At 51.6% G+C, this 26,249-nt stretch overlaps 1 protein-coding gene across 4 annotated transcripts; it reads left to right on the top strand.

Annotated features, from left to right (window-relative positions):
* The first annotated feature begins 1,308 nt into the window (after positions 1 to 1,308).
* On the top strand, positions 1,309 to 25,210 carry LOC110140276 (L-gulonolactone oxidase). Of its 4 annotated transcripts, none has more exons than XM_070459617.1 (12): positions 1,310 to 1,488; positions 2,468 to 2,569; positions 4,525 to 4,650; positions 5,897 to 5,991; positions 6,363 to 6,453; positions 9,099 to 9,284; positions 17,174 to 17,281; positions 18,065 to 18,141; positions 20,365 to 20,514; positions 21,263 to 21,481; positions 23,643 to 23,733; positions 24,468 to 25,210. In XM_070459617.1, exons 1-12 carry the CDS (start codon positions 1,486 to 1,488, stop codon positions 24,594 to 24,596), a joined length of 1,377 nt encoding a protein of 458 aa, XP_070315718.1. In that variant the 5' UTR covers positions 1,310 to 1,485; the 3' UTR covers positions 24,597 to 25,210. The 4 variants fall into 4 exon arrangements, with proteins under 4 accessions (XP_070315720.1, XP_070315718.1, XP_070315721.1 ...); XM_070459618.1 differs by having other exon boundaries at positions 1,314 to 1,488; positions 21,317 to 21,481; XM_070459619.1 differs by lacking the exon at positions 4,525 to 4,650 and having other exon boundaries at positions 1,309 to 1,488.
* The last annotated feature ends 1,039 nt before the right edge of the window (positions 25,211 to 26,249 follow it).

The following is a 26,249-nucleotide window of genomic DNA, read 5'->3' as shown; positions in this document are numbered from 1 at the left end:
GTTGAGCGGCCTCTAAGCAATCATAAAGAGCAGCATCTCCACTAGCTGGGATCTCCCTGTGGGGCGCATGTAGCTGCCACCCCACCCCCGCCCCCAGCACATACATTTGCAGTTGGCGGGTGTGATCATGTTCACACACACGCGAACATGAATACACACCTGTACCTGGTAAGCTGTGTGAGACCCTGGTTTTGAGAACACAGGTGTGACTCGGACCACCCCATCCCAGAACTTCTCCTGTGTGTGTCTGGCCCCATGCTCTGCTCCTCCAGCCCAGCCTCATCTCCCAAACCCCAGCGTTGTCACCCTCACTTCCCACTAGACCCCAGCTCTTGGCCTGGACAGATCTGATGCCAAGGTGCTCAGTGCTGGTTAATCTGTTCTGTTGCACAAACGTGCCTCAGAGGCCAGGGCGGTGCCAGGCGTGGAGCCAAGGGGCAGTGACGTGGACAAGAATGTCCCAAGGAATCTGCCACTGGAAGCTCAGAGCCGGGAGCTTGATACCATTTCAGGCTCTGATCGTGTCCCAGGGCTTCTCAGACGTCTGCTCTAACCTTGATGTCTGCCCAGAGAAGTAGGCAAAAGTGCCCCCACTTTAGGGCTTCCCAGGGGCCACTAGTGGTAAAGAACCAGCCTGCCAATGCAGGAGACCTAAGAAATGTGGATTTGATCCCTGGGTCGGGAAAATCCCCTGGAAGAGGGCATGGCAACCCACTCCCGTATTCTTGCCCGGAGAATCCCAGAGACAGAGGAGCCTGGCGGGCTACAGTCCACGGGGCCACACAGAGTTGGACACGACTGAAGCAACTCGGCACAGATGCATATGCCCCCGCTTTACTGAAGGGAAAACTGAGGTTCACGGAGGTTAACCAGCAACGCACGAAAGAGGAACGCGGGCCTGTCTACCCTACGGCCTGGAGAAGGAAGACTTCAGCTAGGAGACTCTGCCTGGGCTGCGTCACTTGTCCCTCTCCTCCCCCCGCCCCAGCCCCGCTACAGCCGCCAGCATCCTGTCCTGTCTCCCTGTAGCAGTGGGCGGCCTGGGGAAATCCTCCCCCAACTCTGACAAATGAACTAACACACGGGCCCAGGTCACGACCTCCCCTGATTTGTGGCATTAAGGACTCAGTTTCAAGGCCAGGGGTCCTTTAGCTCCAGAAAGCCCCCAAAGACCCTCCTGGGGTCAGAGCTCACCAGCTTTTGAGGGAAAACCGGCCACCCTGTGCAGGCTGCCTCCCCACCTGCTGCCTGAGAGGGGCTGACGGGCAGAGGGCCGGCCCAGCGGCTGTTTGTCTGGGTGGAGCCTGTCGTCACACGGCCTATCTGCCTCCGGTGGGCCCCTCTGTGCCTCGCTGAACCTCTGTGTTCACTGTCACCTCACCGCTGCTTCCAGCACCTCTGCTTTGCCCCAGGGCCCTGCTGCCCTGCACTCTGCTCCCAGAGGAAGCCGGAGTCAGCCGAGGCCACCGACCCACCACTGGAGCCATGGTAGGGCCAAATGGCACCGCTGGTCGGGTCAGTTCGGCCGGTCAGCCCCACCGGCTACATCCAGACTGAGCCCGTGAACCTGGCTTGGGGCAGAGGGGCAAAATTGGGCAAGTGTGGGGCTGAGGGGTGGCCACAGGGAAGCCTTCAAATTGGACTCGAGGCTCTGAGGAGCCGCTGGGGTGCTGGGGAAGGGATAGAAGAGGAAGGCCTGGGCTGTGCTCCTGTATCTTTCCTGGGTGGCTGTGTGAGCTTGGGGAAGTTACTGCACCTCTCTGGGCCTCAGTTTCTGCTCCTGAAAATGAGCGTTGATATCATCCATCCGGTGGTATCGCTGTAAGGCCTAAAAAGGTATGCCATGTGGAGGAACCCAGGCACACAGCAGGGGTCCCTCAAATGGAAATCCATTTCCCAGGGCTCCCTGCTTGGCCTCCAGGCCAGGAAAGGCTGCCATGGAGCCTCCCAGACGCGCCCCTTCCTGCAGGAGAAGACTGGCAGGGAAGCTGAAGGCCAGTTTCCTTCCTTCTTGGGCCACCGGGCCGGCTCTTGCAGCCCCTCCCCCACTGCCCTACTCAGCCCAGTGCGCCTTGTACCACTGGGCCCTTCAGAGGGGTCACCACACCAGAGCAGGAACCAAATACTGCTTTCTCCAGCCGCACCCCTGATCTCACCTCCCTGCTTCTCCTAAGAGTGCTGAGTTTTCTGCATGATCTGCCCAGCCCCAGAACCGCCTCCCTCCACCATGAGCTGATGGAAGAAAATGGTAGCAAGAAGCCCCCACATGGCCACTTGGCTTCAGAACTTCTGACATGTGTTTAGGCTTCCCAGGGGCGCAGAGGGGTGACGAGGGCAAATCTGGAGGCTGGCTCAGCGCCATGGCCTCAGCCTCCCGTCTCTACAATGTCAGGGCAGTGGAAGGATGGGGGTCAGGCAGTCTGAGACCACTCACTGGAGGTGACTCAGCTTTTGTCCTATCACATAGGTCCACGGGTACAAGGGGGTCAAATTCCAAAACTGGGCAAGGACCTATGGCTGTTGCCCGGAGATGTACTTTCAGCCCACATCCGTGGAGGAGATCAGAGAGGTGAGTATCTTAGAACAGTGCCCGATGGCCCAGCCACCAGACCTCCAGTTCCATCCGGATCAGGAATGTGGCTCAGAAATGCCCCCAGAGAGGAGGCTGAGAGGACGACTTCCTGGCTAAGACCCCCATCCCCACCCCAGAATTGCTAGTTGGGCAACAGCACCATGAGGTTTGCCTCCAGCTGAACTCTACTTTCACGTGACCACCTGGGGTGCCCACCAGTGGCTGCCCGATTGTTATTTCTGGCTCAGGTCTCTTCTCTGAGCTGCAGATTGGCATATGACTTCTTTCATCAGAGACATAGCAAACTTTGATGCCCCGAAGGATGTTTTTGATGTTTGTTTGCTTTCAACCTATTCTATTGCGGTCTTCCTAACTCTATACCAACCACCTGGTTGCTCAAACTGGAAGCCAGGAAGTAGGTCACTGTCCCTTTTTTACCCTTATCTGACTTCAGCAAGTCCTGGCTTGGAAGTTTCTAGAATCCACCTCCTTCTCCCCAACACTGGTGTCACAAAGCCCCGGCCACCACCCCTTCCCCACCTGCCACGGCCTGAAATGGTCTCACCACTGATCTCTGTCCGACTCTGTGACCCCGTGAACCGTAGCCCACTAGGCTTCTCTGTCCAGGGGACTTTCCAGACAAGAATACTGGCGTGAGTTGCCATGTCCTTCTCCAGGGGATCTTCCTGACCCAGGGATCAAACCCGCATCTCCTGCTCTGGCAGGCGGATTCTTTACTTTTGATCACAGGACAGACCAAGCATTTTCCTACCTCTGTATCTTAGCCCTTGCTATTCCCACTACCTGGAATGCCTGACCCTTCACTTTTCACGGGACCAACACCTTTGCATCGTTTAGCACTCAGGGTAAATCACCTCCTCAGAGACTTCCAGACCACTTCATCTGAGGATGTCCCCATCTTCTGCATCTCGGATCCTTGCTTATTTCTTTCACTGCATTCAAAACCTGCAGCTACTTCACTGACATGGACTTTTTCATACTTTTTTCTCTCTCCCCCATAAGGATGTAAGGCCACGTTTTTCCTGTTTTCCATTGCATCCTTAGCACACCTAGCCCTTTATCGGGCACACAGAAAGCATTTAATGAATATTTGTTGAATGAATGAGTGAATGAATGAATGAATGGACAAGACCCAACCTCTGCTCTTGAAAGGCTTACCCCAAGACAGTTTGCATAGGACTAACCCAGAGGATGCATGTTTCACTAGAATTAGCAGAGCACAAAGAGGGGAGAGATTCACATGTCTGTGAGCCTGTGCATGCGTGGGAATGACATGGCCACCACTGGTGATCAGCACCACCTGCTTCATATCTGTGGTCTCACCTGTCCCCATCCATATCTGTGAGGTAGTGATTATTAGCCCATTTAACAGAAGGGCAAACAGTCTCAGAGAGGCTTTGGAATTTCCCCTTGTTATTAAATAGTATCAGAGCCAGATTTTAAACCTGGATTCGAAGCCCCCACTTTCTCAAGGAGAAGAATGAAGGAAAATGATCACTGAGTCAGCCTGGAGGATGAATAGGAGCTCAAAAGGGAGCTGGGGTAGAGCAGTGGGAGATGAGGAGAGGACAGGTGAAGAATGATCAGAGTCTTCAGTGGCTGGGGGTGGGAATGTTTGCGGAGCAGAGAGGGCGAAAGAGGACGGCTAAGAGGTGGAGTGGCTTTGAATGGATCCGAGGGCCTTGAATGCCGAGAAAACAGGCTTCATACTGAGCTAAGAGCTGATGTCCTGTGTGCAAAGTTCTTCTGAGCTGTGCTGGCCTGCACCCCACTCACTTCCTGGCCCTTCTCTCTGGCTCTTTCCTGGAGTGGCCTGCACGGCGGCCTCCAGCCAGGCAGTGCCTGGGGGACTGGGGATGCAACGCCTGGGTGGCCAGCTGCCTCGCAGAGAAAGGCCCGGGCTGAGGCTGATGCAGGTGCTGCCTCCACAGGTGCTGGCCCTGGCCAGGCAGCAGAACAAGCGGGTGAAGGTGGTGGGTGGTGGCCACTCGCCCTCAGACATCGCCTGCACTGACGGCTTCATGATCCACATGGGCATGATGAACCGCGTCCTCAAGGTACTCGGAGCTCTGGGCTCTCTGCCTCAGCTGCACCCCATGCCGCTTCCCTGACTCCAGGGTGGAGGTGGAGGCTCCTCTTCCCTCATGCCTCATCCCCTCCTGGCCTTTGAGTCCCAAAGTGACCCCCCCCCATTCCTGGTCCACTTGTGATCACCCTCACCCCCCACAGGGCCTGCCCTGGACTCCTTCAAGCCTCACATCTGGTCTGTGTGCACCCTTGTGGCCACAGAGAGGATGTCCACAAGTCAGGCCTCCAAAGGTGGATTCATGACAAATCCAGGATTTACACTTAACTTGTTCTGCATATTGGGAAACTGAAGATCAGAGAGGGGGGCGTGACTTGCCTAAGGTCACACAGCTGACCAGCGGCAGAGCTGGCGCAGCCTCGGGAGTCTGACACCAGCCCTGTGCTAGGATACATTCATTCAAGCAGCTCACACCCTCCCCTCCCCTGCCCACAACCAGGAGCCTGCCAGGGATGAGGGAGCAGGCCATGCAGGGCTCTTGTTCCCACCCGACAGGGCCAGCTCCTCTGAGCTGTCATTTTCTCCTGGTACCTGCCCCTCCATCTCTGCTAGCAGAGATTCTAGATTTCTCTGTACTATTTATTTCCTGATTTGCTCAGGCCAACCATCTCCACCCCGTAGAAAATGCTCTGGTCAAAACATCAGTCATGGCAGGAATTAACTCTGATTGCTAATTAGTGAGGACCGGGCTCTAGTAATTGATTTTGCCCAGGCTCTGTGCTCAGGTCGGTGAAATGTGTGTTCTGGAGTCCACAGATGTGAATTCTTATCTCGTTTCCACTGCCGATGTTTGTGTGACCTTGGGCGAGTGACTTAGAATCCCTGAACTTTAGTCTCCAGGCTGTGAAATGGAAAGACTGCTCCTCCCCTCCCTTCCCCACCACGGGTAGCCAGGGGTGTCAGGGCATAGAACCACTGTCCCACGTGGCTGAGGAGACCTGGGCGCCAGTCCCAGCCCTATGGTGACCCTGAGTAAACCTCTTCTCTTCCCTGCCCCTTATTTCTTTCCCCTGTGACTAGAAGGGTTGCAAGGACAGTCACTGAGCCCCAGCACTCTAGGGCTCTGCCTGCACCCCCTTTTGGCTGCCTGCAGCAGGAGGCAGCTTGGGCTGACTGTGGGCTGGGACAGACATGCTCGTACTCACAGCCTTGCATGGCTGCAGGACGGGGGCTGGGTGACTGCCTAGCTCATCCTAGCCTGTGCCGGTCTCTTGCAGGTGGACACAGAGAAGAAGCAGGTGACCGTGGAGGCCGGCATCCTCCTGACTGACCTGCACCCGCAGCTGGACAAGCATGGCCTGGCTTTGTCCAAGTAAGAGCCACCTCGCCCATTCCCAGGGCAGGTGCCAGTGATGACCATTGCTCCCCACCCTGACCTCAGCCAGACACTCAAGGATCTGGCAGGGGCCAGAGAGGAGCACGTTTTAGGATGCACCTGTTTCTCTGGATCCCTGTCCCATCCCCACAGGGCATCCATCTCCCCACCCCCGGGTGTCCAGGGGCCATTATATGAGAATAGAAAGAAATTGTTGTTTAGTTGCTAAGTCATGTCTGACTCTGCAAGCTGAACTGGGGACGAGATTCCCAGGCAGGAGATGGACCTGAGCTCTGAGGGGCCTTGCACCACAACCCTGGGAGGTATTGTCCCAGGAAGCCTGACTGTGTCCCTCCTCCTCCCCCCAGCCTGGGAGCTGTGTCAGACGTGACAGCAGGTGGCGTCATCGGGTCTGGAACCCACAACACGGGGATCAAGCACGGCATCCTGGCCACACAAGTGAGTTCACTTGCTTCGATGCTGACCACCAGGGAGAGGGGAGGATGGGCCAGGGCCCCTTCACCCTTGTCATCGGTGCTCCTGACAAGCAGGCATTCCAGGATGGTGTCGGCAGAGCTCTGTGGGGGCCTTGAACACACCTGGGTCTCTCTTCTGATGGAGACTCTGCAGGGCCCTCCAGAAACATTGTCTCTCTGAACCTCATGAGTCCCCAGCAGACACAAGTGACAAAGCCACCCCCGTGTGTGTTGACACAGTTCCCCATCTCTGGGGAGCTTCCTGGCCACCCTGGGGAAAAGGGCAAGCAGAGCAAAGGGTTCCATCCCCAGGGAAAGCTCTGAACTGGAAGCCAGGCAGGGTGTAGGGCCTTTCCAAGTTAGCAAGTTGGGGAGGAGCCAAGAAGGAGCCGAGCACACAGGCCTGGGATCACACCTGACCTTCACCCAAAAGCTTTTAAGATTATTTTGATGTGGACCACTTTGCTTCCGCGGTGGCTCAGACGGTAAAGAGTCTACCTGCGGCGCAGGGGACCAGTGTTCAATCCCTGGGTCAGGAAGATCCCCTGGAGAAGGAAATGGCAACCCACTCCAATACTCTTGCCTGGAAAATCCCATGGGTGGAGGAGCCTGGAAGGCTACAGTCCGTGGGGTGGCAAAGAGTCTGACAAGACTGAATGACTTCACTTTCTTTTCTTTCACTTTTTACAATCTTCATTGAATTTGTTACAATATTGCTTCTTTTTTATGTTTTGGTTTTTGGCATGTGAGATCTTAGCTCCCCAGCCAAGGATCAAACCCCCTGCCCTCTGCACTGGAAGGCAGAGTCTTAACCACTGGACTGCCAGGGAAGTTCCCACCCAAAAGTATTTCTTAAACTTCATGGGAGTCCAGTATGGGGCACAGGTTTGGGACTCAGATGTGGGCCCAAAACCTGCCTCCCACATGCATTAGGTGTGCACATGTGTGCAGGTTGTTTAACTCATCTGGGCATCCCTGTTTTCAGCTGTTACCTCAAGAGAATCCTCCTCAACCTGTGGGGGATTGAGGGTTAATGAGACAGTGTGTATGAGAGCCTGGGGGCCCAATGACAGTTCACGACATGCGTTGGGAGCCACCCCTTCCACCTGCAATGCAGGAGTCCCTGGTTCGATTCCTGGGTCAGGAAGAGCCCCTTAAGGGATAAGCTATCAACTCCCTACCCCTTCCACCTGCAATGCAGGAGTCCCTGGTTCAATTCCTGGGTCAGGAAGATCCCCTGGAAGGGGGCATAGCACCCCACCCCAGTATTCTTACCTGGAGAATTCCATGGACAGAGGAGCCTGGTGGGCTACAGTCCATGGGGTCACAAAGAGTCTTTCACTTTCACAAGGGACTTTCACTTTTACTTTCTTTCCCTTAGGAAGCCCAGGTAAGCAAGACAGGCCCTGGCACGTGGGGATGAGAGCTCCTCTGTTTAATTCTACAAGTACGCTGATGGCAGGGAGCAAGGGGAAGACACTGGCATCTTTAGTATCTACTGTCCCCCAGGCACTTAGCTGAGTGCTTCACCTACTCTCTCTGAGATGGTTATGACCCTCATTTCACAAATAAGGAAACAGAGAGGTTAAGTCACACATCCAAGATCACACAGCTGGTGAGTCAGGGCCCTCCTTTATTATCGCTGGACCCCGCTGCTGTTTCACTGGCCAGTGCTCAGCTCAGCCCCAGATCTCCAACAAAGTCTGTTTGTTTGTTTTTAATAAAGATTATCCTAACGCCCTCACTCCTACAGCAGGCCACTGTGCCCCACTTCTGCCAGCTTCTCTTCTCTGGTTCTGGTCGCTGTTAATCAGAATTAGTTCAGCTTTATCTGTTCTCTCACCCTGGGCACCCCGCCGCCAACTGCACATGTCAAAAGCAATTTCCGTCCCAGTGAGCGGATAGCAGAGTGTGGACAGGGACTTCAGCAGACAATGAAGAAGGGTTCCTCTGGAAACAGGGGCAAGGAGAGTGATGTTCATCACCTGTCTCCAACTGGGCGGCCCACTCTGCAGAGCCCAGAGATTCCACGTTTGGTAGGGCCAAGTAGGGGATTCTAGATCCAAAGGCAAGGGAGAGGTCCCCAAATGAGAAAATGGACTGGACTTGGCCGAGATGGTGCTCAGGAGGGCAGCAAGCAGACAGCCTGCAAGAGACTCTGGTCCCCAGGGCTGCGTGTTGGGACAGCATGGCCAGCTCCCCACCCAGGGCCTCGTGGCTCTTTGGAACTGATCTCATCTTAGCTCTCTTCCAGGCAGAGGACAAGCTTGCTGAATCCTGACTTTGAAATCCACAGGATGAGCAAGGCAGCTGGGGGAGGGCAAGCCACTGGGGTGCCACGGAAATGCCTGTGATGGATGGGCCCCCTCCCTGCTGAGGGCTGATGCCACCCAGACACAGCCCCCTCACTCCATTTCTCCTCCTACCCTCCCCCAAGACTGAGGCTCCCTCGGTCTGGGATTGGAAACCTAGCTGGGAAAGTCCCCAGGGTCAGATACATGGTGGGACTCATGACCAGATACATCTGGGAATCGGAGACACTGGGCCTCACTTGCAAGGACAAACAAGGAAGTGAGGGCTTTACCGGAAGCCTGGGATACTGAAGCGTGGTTCTTCTCCCACTGCCAGGTGGTGGCACTGACCCTGCTGATGGCCGACGGGACCATTCTCGAGTGTTCCGAGTCCAGCAACGCAGAGGTATTCCAGGCTGCGCGCGTGCACCTGGGCTGCCTCGGAGTCGTCCTCACAGTCACACTGCAGTGTGTGCCCCAGTTCCACCTGCAGGAGACCACCTTCCCCTCAACCTTGAAAGAGGTACTGTCTCTCATTCGCCACTGCTCAGCCTCAAAAAAGAAATGGAGGACATTAATAAGTCATGCTCCTCTGAGCTCTGCAGGTCCCCAGAATGGGACAGTGAGCTGACCTCACCAGCCCTTCTTTGACCCCAGAATACTGTGGCAGTATCCCTTTGTGAGCAGGTCAGGGGAGCTCAGAGGAGCTGGGTGATAAGGGGCAGAAAGGATGGCTTCTGAATGATGGCAATGTTTTTTGAATGAATGAAAATCCATGTTGGTTAGCTGGAAAAATGGATGATTGGATGGATGGATGAATGGATACGTGGATGGATGACTAGATGGACAGATGATCAGACGGATGGATGAATGGATGATGGATTGATGTAAGGACGGATGGATAGCATGCCATAGACCAGAAATGCCTGATAAGCATGGATCTATCCCTGGTAATTGCTAAGCTACGGGACTCAAATCTATGGTTCCAAGTTCCTCAGCATCTGAGCTCCTCCATAGTCACCTCACCATTCAATATGAGTAGACCCCCTGCACCGATGGAGTTGGTAGTGATGTGAACACTGCTGGCCCCACACAGTTACGGTGGAATTTGGGGTCAAACTGAATGCTGGCAGTACCACCCCCAAGCTGTGACCTTGAGTCAGCCATTGAACCTTGCTGAGCCCCAGTTTCCTCATCCAAAAACAGTAAATCATGTTTACCTTAAAGTATTGAACCTGAGCATTAAATCAGATAACACTTGAAAAGTACCTAGTTCAGTACTAAAATATGCTCCTCAGGGTACCTAGGCAGTGAAAAATGGAAAATACTGTTATCTAGCATCTGGTCTAAAAAATCCCTACCATTGGAATTTCTAATACATTAAACCTCACGGCAAAGTATTTAAATGCAGAAGGTCCTTTATGCAGAGGCATGGTGTTTGATGGGGCTCTCCTGGTGGCTCAGCGGTAAAGTATCTGCCTGCAACGCAGGAGACGCAGGAGTTTCGGATTCAATCCTTGGGTTGGGAAGGTCCCCTGGAGGAGGGCATGGCAACCCACTCCAGTATTCTTGTCTGGAGGATCCCATGGACAGAGGAGCCTGGTGGGCTAAAGTCGGTAAGGTTGCAAAGAATCGGACCCAGCTGAAGCAACTGAGCACGCATGCACACGTGGTGTTTGGTGGAACTTTAGCCCCAGAACTCTCCACTGGTGGCTGAAAAAGTGATTCCAAGGATGCTCTTGGGCACGGGTCCCCATTCCTTGAGATCTAATGCCTGATGATCTGAGGTGGAGTTGATGTAGTAATGACAGAAATAAAGTGCACAGTAAATGTAATGCACTTGAATCATCCTGAAACCATTACCCCATCCTGGTCCGTGGAAAATTTGTCTTCCATGAGACCAATCCCTGGTGCCAAAAATATTGGGGACTGCTGGTCCAGGGGATGCGGCACTGATTCCTAGAGCATCAATGCTGAGCACGTGTGGGCCAGTCTTGGCAAATGAGTTGCCTGATGCTTTGGCCCAAGAAAGGATTACAAGGACATTTCATGGAATTGTTTGACAGTGATACTGTGTGGCTAAGCCAGCGAGCTCCAAAAGGGTGGAACCAGTCCACTTGGAGTCACCCCAGACTCTGAGCCACCTCAAGAGACTGCTTCAACTAGCCACATCCCCAGACCAGTGTTAAGGGGCTGATCTAAGCTTCTTGTTCACTCCAAGCAGGCCCTAGCTTCAAATATAGTCACATGCCAAGGATGAGGGCTTCTACACGTTGCATTTTAGGTCAATGCAATTCAGTGCAAAGCAGAGGTCAACACTCCCCTCAGCGACTGGCTGGGAGAGTAGACGTGGTCACCCACGGAAAAAGGGCTTGGGTGAGGAGAGAAGGAGCCTTAGTGCTGAGTGTCCAGGACAGAGCAGCCAGACAAGTCCAACACTGTGAGGAGTTGGGGAGCAACACCAGGGTCTGGTCATCAGGAGATCACTGCTGACCTCAGAGAGCATGGTGTCAATGGAGCAGCGGGCAGGTTAAGGGGTCGGCATCTCAGGCAGAGAGAGGAGATGGGCAGAGATCACCTTCAACCAGAAAGGGACCACCTTCCAGCCTCTCACTTAGGTCAGAACTTGTTCATTTTTAAGCTGAATAATTTGACCCAGAGATAAAGAGATTGCTTCTTTTGCCAGTAGGATTGGCCCCGGGGCTCCTACCAGGACCAAGCCCTTCAAACTTTTGGAGCCTTTTTATTTTTTAAATTATTTATTTGTCTGCATCAGGTCTCAGTTGCAGCATGTGGGATCTAGTTCCCTGCCCAGGGATCGAAACCAAGTCCCCTGGATTGGGAGCGTGGAGTCTCAGCCACTGGACCACCAGGGAAGTCCCTTCTTTGCCGTTTTAAAAGTAGGGTCAGACTAGATGAACCCTGAGGTCTTTTCCAGCACTGACGTTACTTGGATACAAAACTGTGCCCCGCCTCATCGCCCCACCCTGGAGACACAGGGTCCTTCTCTCACCTGGAGCATCTGGGGATGTTGGGTCTTCTTATCCCTGGGGAGGGGCGTGAATCCTGGTGTGGAGTCCCCCATCATTCCCCTGTGACCCCAGCCCCTCCCTTGAGGGCTCACAAGGCTGAATGCCGCGCTGCCTCCTCTTCTGTGAGTCAGCAGGTCCTCTGTGGATTCTCTCCCTCCCCTCTGCACAGCTCCGGCTGCCCGTCCGCCCGGAGCTGCATGGGTCTCCACCAGGCCCATCATCAGTGTCCATCGCATCCGTGGACAAGCCTTCCCTGCCCAGTCTCTGGCCACAGACAGGGACTGCGCAGAGGGCAGGTGGCATTTACAACCCTATGATTTCCTCCCAGGGGCGTGTGCTGTCCATGGCCCTGCATTCAATTCTCTTTTACCCTCTCTGCTCAGAGCAGCCTTTAAAGGGCCCCTTCAAGGGGCTGGGAATGCTTGTGAGGAAGAGTAAGATGCAGGTGGGAAGCCGAGTCCCAGGCTGCTCCCCTCAGAGGAGGGCAGTCCAGGGAGGAAGGAAAGAGGACCGATCAGAAAACTGTCCCCGGAGCAGCTTCTCCTCACTCTTGCTCCCCCTGAATGCTTTCCTTCCGAAAAGAAAAATGATGAGACCTCATTTCCAGGAGCAGGCAGGTGCCTGAGAACCAATGTATGCTTAGTCACTTAGTCGTGTCTGACTCTTTGCAGCCCCATGGACTGCAGCCCACCAGGCTCCTCTGTCCAGGGATTTCCCAGGCAAGAATACTGGAGTGGGTTGCCATTCACTTCTCCAGGGAATCTTCCCTACCCAGGGATCGAACCCAGGTCTCCCACATTGAGAGCAGATTTACTGTCTGAGCCACAAGGAAGAATTTATTAAACATCCACCCCTCTCTGAGGTTTTCCCTCTCCTGCCCACCCCCATGCTGCGTGTGGTCCATCTCAGACGCAGCTCCCTGCTTCCCAGATCTGATTCTCTTATCTGCACCTCAACACAGCTTCTGAAGGCTGCTCAACGCCATCTGAAGGGAAGGGAGAGTTGGAATCAGTGCTTCTGGGCAGAGGGGCCAAGAAAGGGGTGGCCTCCCTGGCTTCTTATGACAAGGTCTCAGCATTCCCAACTTTCTGCAGCCTAGCTGGTATGAAATCACAGTTACCGAGAAGACTGGAGGATTTTGGAAATGGCTGTCAACCTCTGCCCTTTATGCCACACAAACCATAATGAGATGTGAGAAGTACAGCCGCTGCCTGGATCACTGCCTCCCCCAACTCCACGGGAAGCAGGGGTGGTCCCTGGGACACACCAACCTCGCCAGCAGCATCCCAGTGCCCACCACTCTCTGGGCAGCCGGCCACTGACGCCTGGGCAACCCCGACCATGGGACAGGGAGCCCTCAGCTTCCGCTCACAGGCCTGGTGATCAGTCCTGTGAGTCAGTTCAGTAGCGGGGCTCATTTTGGACGGGACCGAACCCTCTAGAACCCCTCCTGCCAATGACATGCCAAGGAAGACATTCCTCTGGGGCCCGCCCCCTTTGATGGTGCTCCCGGGAACCACCAGTCAGACTGAGGAAAGATGATCCTGGGGACCCTCCTCCCCCAGATAGGACCGTCTGCAGGCCCTGAAGAGTCACAGTGGGATCGGTCCAGGGCAGGGGCTCCATCTTCCAGTGACCACGCAATGCTCTGGTAGGGACGCAGAGGGCACAGAACTGGAGTGTGCGTGCTGTCCGCCTCGAGGCGCTTAGAGTTTCGCATGGGGGGAGAGATAGGCCTTGTCCCTCTGAAGCAGGGAGGAAAGGAAATGACAGATGCCAGGACACAGGCACAAGGTATGGTGTGAAAGTGGCTCTCGTGACTCCATTCTGGGTCGGAACCTGGGCTCCCAGAAAGGGGTGCCACTGTTACTTTACTGCTAAGATTCTGGGCAACGGAGGATGGCCCTGGAGGCTGGGACAGGAGAGAAGGGGGGATCTTCTGCTCTCTCAGTCCCATCCTCCAGGCAGAGCTCCAGAGCATGTTCCCTAGTCTCCCAGGAGAAAGGGTTCCGCCCAGAGGTGATGGGTCATGGGTCCATCACCCAGTCAGGGTGGAAGTGACAGTGACAGGGACCTGGTGTTTCTTGCTGAACTTTTCACGGGTCTACAGCCCAGCAGAAGAGGGCCTCCTCTTCAAATAAGGAATCATAGAGCCCTTTATTTTCTTGGACTCCAAAATCACTGTGGACAGTGACTGCAGCCATGAAATTAAGACATTTGCTCCTTGGAAGAAAATCTATGACAAACCTAGACAGCATATTAAAAAACAGAGACATCACTTTGTGGACAAAGGTCCATATAGTGTTTTCCCAGTAGTCATGTATAGATGTGAGGGTTGAACCGTAAAGAAGGCTGAGTGCCAAAGACTTGATGCTGTCAAATTGTGATGCTGGAGAAGACTCTTCAGAGTCCCTTGGACTGCAAGGAGATCAAACCAGTCAATCCTACAGGAAATTAACCCTGAATATGCATTGGAAGAACTGATGCTGAAGCTGAAGCTCCGATATTTTGGCAACCTGATGCGAAGTCGACTCATTAGAAAAGACTCTAATGCTGGGAAAGATTGAAGGCAGGAAGAAAAAGGGATGACAGAGGATGAGATGGTTGGATGGTATCACTGACTCAATGGACATGAGTTTGAGCAAACTCCAGGAGATGGTGAAGGACAGGGAACCCTGGTGTGCTGCAGTCCATGGGGTCGCAAAGAGTCGGATATCACTGAGCAACCGAACGACAAGAAAGAACCCTGCAGCATTTACTGTGTCCAAGTCCCTAGGCCAGCAGCTCTGGGGTGAGGGTTTAGGAAACTGGCCCACAGGGAAGATCTGGTTCACTACCTGCTTTTATAAATAAAGTTTTATTGACACACCGCAGTGATCCTCATTCATGTATTGTCTGTGGTGCTTTCACGCTACCACAGCAGACGGGAGGAAACAGCGCAAAGCCTAATATATTTACTATCTGGCCCTTAACAGAAAACTATGTGCTGATGTCTGCCCTCGAGGAGAAACCAAATGTGAATGAGATGCTTGATGAATTTCAGGACAGATGTATGCTTCCGTACCTGTAATATGCTTCTGGGATGGATGTAATATAAATAAAAACCACTTAGAATGGAAGGAGACAGCCCTGGTGGGGGTAGGGGTGGAGTTAAATTGAGCATTTGAATTACAGCACATCTGAATTCAGATCTGACCCTTTCCACGTGGTCACTTGTGGGCAATGGTAACAGTACTGGACAGTGTGTGTGGAAGAAGTCCTCTTAATGCTAGGCTGTTTGGGCCCAATTCCATTGGAAATGGAGAGCTGCTGGGGATTTTTGAACTGTGTCTTGGGATGCTTCCCTGTAGATGTTGTCTGGAAAGATGAAAAATAGGGCAAATTATGAAGCTAGTGCAGAAGAGCCAGTGAGAGCTAAGAAGGGCCCGGGCTAAGCCACGTCAGCAGGAGCAGACCTTAGGGGAAGGCTGGAGAGATATGAGCAGAGATGGAATAGGGTGACCCACAGCCTGGGCTGACGTGTGGCAGGGCAGGTTCGGGATAGCAGCCAGGTCACTGGAAGGCAACAACGGTCCGCCCATTCCTGTATCTCCTGGGTCCCATCAAGCATCAGTTAACAAGTCAGGGGTCCTCTCTGAAGTGATGACCAGGATTCAGAATTCTAAAATTCCACTGCTCCCAGGTGCTCCAAATTGAAGTTTTAGGTGGGCTCATTCCTTGGTGTTTCACCTTGGTTTTTCCTTCCTTTCTGATCAGATATGGAAATCACAGGTTGTTTTTGTTGTTTTCCAGTCGCTAAGTCATGTCCGACTCTTTGTGATCCCATGGACTGCATCGCACCAGGCTTTCCTGTCTTTCACTATCTCCCAGAGTCTGCTCAACTTCATATTCACTGAGTCAGTGATGCCATCCAACCATTTCATCCCCCGCTGCCCCCTTCTCCTTTTGCCTTCAATTTTTCCCAACAACAGAGTCTTTTCCAGTGAGTCAATTATTGGCATCAAGTGGCCAAAGTATTAGAACTTCAGCTTCTGCATCAGTCCTTCCAATGAGTATTCAGGGTTGATTCCCTTTCAGATTGACTGGTTTGATCTTGCTGTGTTTACAGCTTGTAAACTACTTTCACATCCATGACCTCCCTTGGTTCTCACAACAGTCCTGGAAGGAAAGAAGGAAGGAAGGAATGAAGAAAAGAAGGACAGAAAGCTATTTCTTTCTTGGTTCTACAGATGAAGAGATGCTGCTTCCTGAGAGTCACAGCAGGGAACCTGGTGGGGAATAGGGCTGGATCCCCAGATGTGTGCCAGGATTGTTCACATTCAGAACCTAAACTCTCCACTGGGTACATGCCACAAGGCAGGCACTCTACTCAGGAGCTTCAGCATAGATTATCTCATTTCATTTGCACAACTACCCATATGTTGTTGGGGGGCGGGGGATGAGCAGTGGGAAGCCAAGGCTCCAGGGATATGGATCCAGCAAGGTTGTGCCACTGGCAAGCCGCCAGGCCAGAACTTGAATCCAGAACTTACTCCAAAACCAGCACTCTCCCTCTCCTTCCCAACTGCCTGTCAAACCCCAAATCTGCATCTCCTTTGGCTCAGAATTTGTCATGTGTCAGCCTGATGGGTGTCAGGGAGACATGATTTGCTCTGTGACATCTCCACATGTATGGATGAGCTATTCAGAGCCAGACACTCCTGTTCATCTTATTAAAGCCCACTGCGGTGTCAGGGGTTGTGGGAACAAGTGATGATGACAGTGATGCTGACAGTGACAATGTAAGAGTGATAGTAGCAGCAGCAGCTTACACCTGTACGGAGCTTACTGTGCTACTCATTGTTCAGTTCAGTTCAGTCGCTCAGTCATATCCGACTCTTTGCAACCCCATGAACCGCAGCACACCAGGCCTCCCTGTTCATCACCAACTCCCGGAGTCCGCCCAAACCCATGTCCAAGTCAGGATAAACGAGAACTCATTTTTATCCTCTGCATAACTCAATGAAGTCAGCCTGTAAGTGGATCATTTTAATGTCCATGGCATGCATGTGTTCAGTCATATCCAACTCTTTGTGGTTCCATGGATGGTAGCCCACCAGGCTCCTCTGTCCATGGGATTCTCCAGGAGAGAATACTGGAGTGGGTTGCCATTCCCTTCTCTAGGGGATCTTCCCAACCCAGGGATCGAAACTGTTTCTCTTGCATCTCCTGCATTGGTGGTGGATTCATTACCACTTAATGTCCAGCATCTTATAAGACACATCGCATGCTCTTTGGCAATGTTAGGACCACTTGGGATATTTTCTTTTGATGGGGGGCCCTGACTTCCAGCATCCGCACCGTCATCCTGTGGCCAACACAATCTCCTCTCCTTCCTCAGGTTCTTGACAACCTGGACAGTCACCTGAAGAAATCCGAATACTTCCGCTTTCTCTGGTTCCCACACAGCGAGAACGTCAGTGTAATCTACCAGGACCACACCATCAAGGTAGCCGTGGGCATCCTCCCCACCACCCCCCACCCCCCACTGCCCAGCTCCAGGGCACCTAAAGCCCGTTACCATCCTGATGATCGGTGAGAGGTGAGAGGAAAAGCAAAGGGTGAGCATCCCTGAGCATGAAGAGGGGAGCACTAAATGCCAGAGGGTGGAAGGAAGAGGGAAGGTGGTCCCAGTAAGGGTCCGTGAGTCTGTGAGGAGGGATACAGGGGCAGGAGGTCAAGGGACAATGCAGATGTGGGAAGCAAAGATGGAGGTGTGGGCAGGACAGGCTACTGAGTCCTAAGCAGTCAGGACAGACCTCAGGAGCCAGCTAGCACATCCCATCTTCCCTCCAGCACCCTATCCTTCCCACCCCCAGGGGAAGAAACCCATGGTTTTGTCTCCCCACCACCATGTCCTTGGCAAACAGGCTGCTTCTCAGCAGAATAAAATAAAGCCATCACTTAGGAAGATGTTGACCAGACAAGTCAGGCGAAGGCCAGAACACCTACTATGTGTATGGAGCTGGCATGGGGTTCATAAAGGGTGATTGCCAGACACCAGGCTCATCAGCTCTGCAGAGAAGATACACAGGCAATTCTTGGTCTTAAGCAAAACAATCACATAAGCACGAAACAGAGGGGACAGGTCATGGGAATCAGCAGTGCCACCAGGAATGAGGCTTTCGGTCGTCCTGGCCAGTGGGTCCCCCCTCCCCCAGCACACACACACACAGCTTCTCCTGGGACACACAGTTCCAGCTCAGAACTGACCACAGACTCTGCTTCCCAGCCGCCCTCCTCTTCAGCCAACTGGTTCTGGGACTACGCTATTGGATTCTACTTACTGGAGTTCCTACTCTGGATCAGGTAGGAATGCCACTGTATCTTTTCCCAGCACCTGCCATCTACTGCTGGGGATGTGGTCCATCAGAAGAACAACATCCCACCTTCAGAGATGCAAACTGGGTCTGTCTGCACAGTCCAGAGCAGTGAATTCCAATCCTGGGGAGCTTGTTTTTAAAAATACCCATGTCCAGGTTGCACACCCTGGCTCATGGGTGATGTGAACCTTCATATTGTCCAGTTTCTTACCTCCTTCCCAGCCTGAAGTCTGTGCTCAGGCTCAAGCATCCAGACACATAACTATGAGTGATGAGGAAGGCCTTATAGGTCCTTGAGCAGTGACACTATATTCAGCTAAGATGTGGAATGGCATCTGGTAGAAACTTTTGAAATGTTTCATACGCATAAATAATATAGGCAACACATATGTAAAGTATGTTGCTGTTGTTGTTGTTCAGCCACTAAGTTGTGTCAGACTCTTTGAGACCCCCTGGACTGTAGGCCAGCAGGCTCCTCTGTCCATGGGATTTCCCCAGGCAAGAATACAGGAGTGGGTTGCCATTTCCTGCTACAGGAGATCTTCTTGACCCAGGGATTGATTTTTTGTGTCTCCTGCATTGACAGGCAGATTCTTTACCACCTGGGAAGCCCTAATGGTGTATAGACATATTTAAACTTATTGTTAAGTGTATCCATCTATTATTTTATCTTGGAGACTTTGGTGTCTTATTAAAGACAGTGAGTCCAGCCTGGAGGCCATTGCTCCATCAGATGATGGATCGGCAGTGAGAGTGGAAAATGCCCAGCCAGACTTCTCTCCCCTTCCATCACAGCAGCCTGGCAGCTTTATGTGCCTGTGTCTGTGGAGTCCAAGCCAGAAAGCATCCAAATAAATTGAGCTCTAAATCACAGTGGCCACATCCCGGGCAGGGACGCATGCTCTGAGGGAGCTCCATGGCCTCTGAGCCCCACCCATGTGGTTCTCACTTAATGGCCTCTGGAAACCACGTCCACTTGGCCTCACCCTTGCAGCTCTGGGCCGCTAGCTGGGCCATGTGCCCAAGGATGCAGCAGTGAAAGCTAAATAATGGATTGGGTCTTGGTGAGTTGGCTTCCCTGGTGGCTCAGTGGCAAAGAACCCGCCTGCCAATGCAGTAGATGCAGGTTCGATCCCTGGGTCAGAAAGATGCCCTGGAGGAGGAAATGGCAACCCCCTCCAGTATTCTTGCCTGAGAAACCCCATGGACAGAGGAGCCTGACGGGCTACAGTCCACAGGGTCACAGAGACTCGGATGCAACTTAAGATGCATGCACTGTTGGTGAGAATGTAAACTGGAGCATCCACTATGGAAAACAATATGAGGTTCCTCAAAAAGTTAAAAATAGAATTTCTCTTATGACCCAGCAATTCCACCTCTGACTATATGTCACAAAGAACTGAAAGCACAATTTCAAAGAGATATTTGCACATCTGTGTTCACAACCTAAAAGTGAACATAACTATCCAACTGATGACTAAACAAAATGGGACATAAAAAAAAAAATGGGACATATAGCTACGCAATGGAAAACTATACAGCCTTTAAAAAGGAAGGAAATTCTGACACAGACTGCCATGTGAATGAATCTTGAAGACATGATGATAACTGAAATAAGCCAGACACATAAGAGGACAAATATTGAGTGATTCCACTTATATGAGGCAGCCAGAGTAGTCAAATTCATAGAGATGAGAAGTATGGAAGGCTGCCGGAGAATAATGGAAGTTGATGGAGGCTGGAGGGAGAGAGAAATGGGGAGGTAGTTTTTAGTGGAGACAGAGTTTCAGTTTTGCAAGATTCTGGAGATCCACTGCTCAGTCATGTGAATATACTTAACACTACTGAACTGCACACTTAACAATGGTTAAGAGGGTAAATTTTATATTATGTGGTTTTTTCTTTTATATCACAATTAAGATGAAACACTTTAACACTAAAAACAACCTAGTCATTAAAGAGGGAGAGAAGAATAAAATGTAGACTAAAATCCATAATTGGAGCCCCGGTCAGCCACAGGGAGAGTGATGCAGGGGGACCTTCACATTCCCTGGAGGGATTTCCAGGCTGCAGATTAGCACACGTGGCACAGAATGTAGAGAATGAAGCCCCAGTGTGTAAAGGACTCAGTCCACTGCCTGCAACACAGCCAGTACTTACCCACTGCTGGATAATTTGATGATCACGACCCCTATGCCCTGCCCCCCAGCACCTTCTTGCCAGGCCTTGTGGGCTGGATCAATCGCTTTTTCTTCTGGCTCCTGTTCAACGGGAAGAAGGAAAACTGCAACCTCAGCCACAAGATCTTCACCTACGAGTGCCGCTTCAAGCAGCATGTCCAGGACTGGGCCATCCCCAGGTAAGGGCTGAGTGGGCCACCCTGCGGGTGGGTCAGCAACAGATAGCTCCCTTTGGGTCCTGCTCACAGCCATCCTACCTGTTATTTCTGGGGGAAACGGGAAGTTCTGAGTCCCCGTGCAGTGTCCTTGCACCATTGTGGCTCTCGGGAAACCAGCCATGGGGTCCACTCCACTCTCCCCACGGGCCCCTCTCCAGCCGTGAGGCTGGGAGAGCAGGTTTAGACTGAAACGTGGGGCTTTGTGGCCAGCATCTAGTTCTTCTGAAAGACTGTACCTGTGTTCAGGCTCTCCGTTAACACAGCCCACCTGGCAGACTGGGGGCCTCTTCATGGGGAGGGACCCCCTTGAGACGGAGGCTAGGTTTGTACCCTACTCGCTGCAGCTTCCTCTCTGAACTGCCCCTCTCTGTCTTTCTCCAGGGAAAGGGGGATCAGTGCTCAGGGCTTAGGGGATCCCTCCGTCAGTGTTCAGGGGCTGGGGCCACCAGACTCTCAGGGCTGGACTATTAGAAAAATTAGGAATCTTGGCATCAGAGTGGCTTGATCCTGTCTGAAGAAGAGGAGGCCAGGGCCTGGGACAGCTGTGGCCAGAGAAGAGCCCGGAGGAGAGCCCCCAATTGGGCGGGGGTCCTGGGGGCTGGGGCAGGAGCAGGAGGTAGCTCTCTGCTTCCGTGAGGACTTTAAGAGCAGAAGCCATGAGGAAGGGGTTCCTGGAGGCCGTGCTGAGCCTCATGGAACATCTCCGGAGGCCCCTTCCTCAGGTCTGGGTTCCATCCCCTCTCCCACCCCGGGCCGAGGGCAGAGAGAAGACCAAAGAGGCCCTGCTGGAGCTGAAGGCCATGCTGGAGGCGAACCCCAAGGTGGTGGCCCACTACCCCGTGGAGGTCCGCTTCACTCGCGGGGACGACATCCTGCTGAGCCCCTGCTTCCAGCGCGACAGCTGCTACATGAACATCATCATGTACAGGTGAATGGCTGGCTCGGGGCGGGGCTGCGGAAGCCGGTGGTGGAGGGGGCGGGGCTGCGGAAGCAGGTCCTCCGCTTCAAAGGGCCCCTCCCTCCTTCCCCAGCTTTCAAGGCCAGTTCAAATGCCACCTTCTCCAGGGAGACTTCCCTGGTCTTAGCAGCAGAAAATAGTCTTTCTCTCCTTCCAGTTCCAACAACTACCCTTTCTACCTTGTACTGTGTTAATGCGGTCATTAATGTTAATTAATATGTAGTATTACTGTTAATTATTTATATGTGGTAACTATAATTGTTAATGTTATTATTAATATGTACTATTAATTAATATGTAATACATAATGGACTCCCCTGGTGGTAAAGAATCCACCTGCCAATGCAGAAATCACAGGTTCGATTCCCTGGGTCCAGAAGATTCCCCTGGAGGAGGGCATGACAACCCATTCCTGTATTCTTGCCTGGAAAATCCCATGGACAGAGGAGCCTGATGGGCTAGAGCCTGTGGGATCACAAAGAGTCAGACACAACTGAGTGACTAAGCATACAGCCAAATGTTAATGTGAATATGCAAAGCTACCCTTTGCAAAACTGATATTAAGGAATGACAAGTTTATGCTGTCTCATGTGCAGCCCTAGGCAATGATTCTGAGAGCTGGAAACATTGAGGACTGTGAGGCCAGGTTTCAGTTCAGCAGAAAAGAGAGTTATGCCTGGACGAGGTAACCCATCTAACCATCTCTCAGCAGGCCCATCTAACCAGCTTCACCGGGCCATAGGCAGACGCCTTATGCTCATACTGTGTTATTGTTTCCTGAAGTGGTTGGGCAATGACCTACCTTATGAGGCTTATGGACACACACACTTTAAGAAACTTATCTTTTCTAAAACTTCCTGCTTAAGACACATCTTTCTTCCTTCCCATCCACCACTGATAATAGTCCTTCCCTGACTTTGTAAAAGACAAACAGACCACCTCTCACCCAGCCTGAATCTATGCTTTATTACTCCAGTCTGTAAAATACCCCCAAACTCAGAGGATCCCAAGGGACAGTTTAAGAGGGCGCAGTCCTGGAGTGGGGTGGTCCGGAAGCCAGAAAAGAGAATTTCAGAAACCCACATCACACAGGAGGCAGCTTATTTCACGCAGGGATAAACTTAGGGCCCAGCTCAGTCCTCAAGCTGTCTGTCCGTTTTGTCCCTGCCTGTGAATGCAAATTCAGAAGCAAGAAAATTCCCCTGGGGCTGCATCATAACATTTGAGTTTTTGTGACTTCTGACTCTTCTCTGTCAGTAAGTCTGACTTTGCAGCAAGGACTGACCAGCTAGGTTACATTGGCCGTGATTTCCATACATCAAATGAGGTGATTCTGATAGAAATATTTATATATCTATCTATTTCTTTATTATAAAGCTTTTTTGTATGTATCTTTTAAATAATCTTTACATTAAATTTTTTAAATTTACATTTTAAACTATTCAGATTTAAAATTCAAATCTTTAAATAAGTGTATGTGCTGTGCTTAGTCACTCAGTCATGTCCAACTCTTGCAACCCTGTGGGCTGTAGCCCACCAGGCTCCTCTGTTCATGGGATTTTCCCTCTGTTCATGGGACTTTCCAGGCAAAAATACTGGAGTGGGTTGCCATTTCCTCCTCCAGGGAATCTTCCCAACCCATGTCTCCTGAGTCTCCTGCATTGGCAGGTGGATTCTTTACCACTAAACCACCAGGGAAGCCCAAATAAGTGGAAAAAAAGTATTAATTTTTTAATAATAATATATTTTTAAATATAATATTTAATATAAAATAATATAAAATAAATATAAAATAATATAAAAATAATATAATTTTTAATAATAATATTAATAATTTTAATAATAAGAGGAAAAATGTATTAATTTAAAATTATTCACACTCATACACATGGAGTTGCAAAGAGTCGGACATGAGTGACTGAACAACAAAACTATGGCAACGTTCAGCTGACAGTTAAAATATATGTAAGAGGTTGTGAGCTTTTTCAAAATCCTTCTGAGCAAAAGCTGCAGGGTGCTGAGTCACTGCTCTCCCGCCCCGTGGACAAGTGCTGGGCGAGATGCCTGATAACCACGGGTGAGCCCACACAAGACAAGCGCGTGGCCTCACCTCCTCCTGCCCCCTCCTCAGGCCCTATGGTAAGGACGTGCCGCGGCTGGACTACTGGCTGGCCTACGAGACCATCATGAAGAAGGTGGGAGGCAGGCCCCACTGGGCCAAGGTAGGACGCGTCTGTCGGAGCCTCCCCGTGGGTGGGAGCCGGGCAGCGACTGTGAGCCAGGGCTTCCACCAGAGGGCGCCCCTCTTCCCTATGGCCCTGCCTGCCCAGGGCTCCAACCTCGTGGGGAACCCGCGAGCTCAGCAAGTCATAGGAAGGAGGACCTCCACTACCTTAGCCAGACCAGCTTCTCTGCATTCATGTTCCCTTCGAGCTTTTAGTGCTCACCTTTCATTTTATTTAATTCTCATAGAAACCCTATAAGCAGGATAAGGCAATGAGTCCATTCAGCAGACAGGAAACTAGGGGTCTCTCAGAGATGATGGGACTTACTAATTAGCAGTAGAACTGGGCCAGAGCCCCCTCCACTGCCCGATGGCAAATGAAACGGGAACTTTAACACTGCATTTTAACCGCTTCCTTCTCTACTTTCCAAGAACTTCCTCCCTCCTGTTTGGGTTCTTTACATTACATGTGTATGTGCATGCATGCATGTTTGTGTGTGTGCATATGTGCACACACACCACACGTGGGTTGTGCATGAGCCCCCACATGGGTGTGGGTACGCGCGTGTGTGCATGCATGTGTGTGTGTGCATGCATATACCTGCACGCGTGTGCTCTCTGTGTGCCTAGGGATGGGGGATCACACATGCACACACACAGACACAGGTTTGCAGCCCTGCTGAAATGCCAGCTCCAGGAAACAAAGCCTGTTGTCTCCGGTTGCTTCCTCAGGCCCACAACTGCACCCGGAAGGACTTTGAGAAAATGTACCCAGCCTTCCAGAGGTTCTGTGCCATCCGAGAAAAGCTGGACCCCACGGGGATGTTCCTGAATGCCTATCTGGAGAAGGTGTTCTACTGAAGCACAAACAGAAAACAAGCCTAGCCCACCTCATCCCACCTCCAGGCCCACCTCCCACAGGGTTGAAGGTTCAGCGTCCCGCTGTCCTGATGGGGAACAGACATCTCCCCTGGGGCGCTCTGCCAGGACACCCACAGCTGCTCTGACCCACAGCAAGGAACCTGGGTCTGGGCATCCCCTACCTCCTTCATCCTCGCAGCACCCCGTGTAAGGAAGAGCACTAAATTCCTTTACTTCTCCAGCAGCATCCTCTTAGCCCAAGCCTGCGGTCACCACATCCTGTTCCCAGGAGACAGAGAAGCTCCCAAATGTTCTGTGTGTCTAGGAGGATTCGGCCAGTCTCAGGTTCCACCCACCCTGCCCACCCTCCTAGGGAGGAGTCCCACCCGCATACGTTTAGACACAGAGGTCGTGTGTGCTGTGCCCTGTTTTATTTCACCCTCAAGGGTCTTTAAGATGCTCAGAGGCATGTGCCCTGTCCTGGGACTGTCCTCTTCCAGGGGGTCCACTAGTCCGCCTGACCTCCCATAGCCCAACCTGCAGCATGTCTATTCCAGGGATGTTTGGAAAGGGGGACTTTCCTTGCCTTCTTTTTAATAAAGGCCAAGAGTTCATTTAGTCTCCGCTCCTTCCTCTCCATCTGCAAGGTAATCCTTTGGGAGCAGAAGGCTCCCTGATTCCCTAGCTTCCCTCCAGGGTCTTGGACTTGCCTGGAAAATGCTCTTCATATTCCTTTTGCAGTTTCAAGTGGCCTCTGACCTCCCACATGTTGTGGCTAGTCTTTCACAAAGCTTTTGTTGAATATCTACAAGGTGCCAAGTGCCTTAAGGGAATTAAAAGAACCTTAAGACAGGCTCCTGGATCAAGAAATGTATATTCTAGTCATATATCTCATAAGAGGCTAATATGCAGAAGATACAAAGAACACCTACAATTTATCAACACAAAAACAAACTAATCAAAAATGGGCAAAGGACTTGAATACACATTTCTCCAAAGAAAATATACAAATTGTCAATAAGCACATGAAAATATGCTCCACATCACTAATCATTAAGGAAATGAAAATAAAATCACAGTGAGATGTCACTTTACTTGCATTAGGATTACTCTTTTCAAAACAACAACAGAAAATAACAAGTGTTGTCAAGGTCATGGAGAAATTGGAATCTGTGTGCATTGCTGGTGAAACTGTAATAAAATGGTGCAGCTGCCAAGGAAAATAGTACAGAGGTTCCTCAAAAAACATAAAACATGATCCAGCAATTCCACTTCTGAGCATACACCTAGAACAACTGAAAGCAGGGGCTCAAACTTGTTATTTTCTGTTATTTTCCTATATTCATGTTCACCATTGCCAAGAAGTAGAAGCAACCCACATGTCCACTGATGGACGGTTGGATAAGTAAAATGTGGACCCATATTCCACATACAGTGGAATAATAGACTTAAGAAGGAAGGAAATTTTGATATATCCTACAATTAATGAGCCTTGAAAGCTTTCTGCTAACTGAAATAAGCCAGTCACAAAAAGACAAATGCTGCATGATTCCACTTTTATGAGGTACCTAGAATATTCAGACTCACAGAAACAGAAAATAGAATAGTGGGTGCTGGGGGCTGGGAGGAAGGGAGGCTAGGGGATAGTTTTTA

Source organism: Odocoileus virginianus, chromosome 31 (assembly GCF_023699985.2).
Source record: "Odocoileus virginianus isolate 20LAN1187 ecotype Illinois chromosome 31, Ovbor_1.2, whole genome shotgun sequence".
Lineage (NCBI taxonomy): Eukaryota > Metazoa > Chordata > Mammalia > Artiodactyla > Cervidae > Odocoileus > Odocoileus virginianus.
The sequence above is the reverse complement of the archived record's forward strand: the minus strand, read 5'-3'. Positions and strand labels throughout refer to the sequence as shown.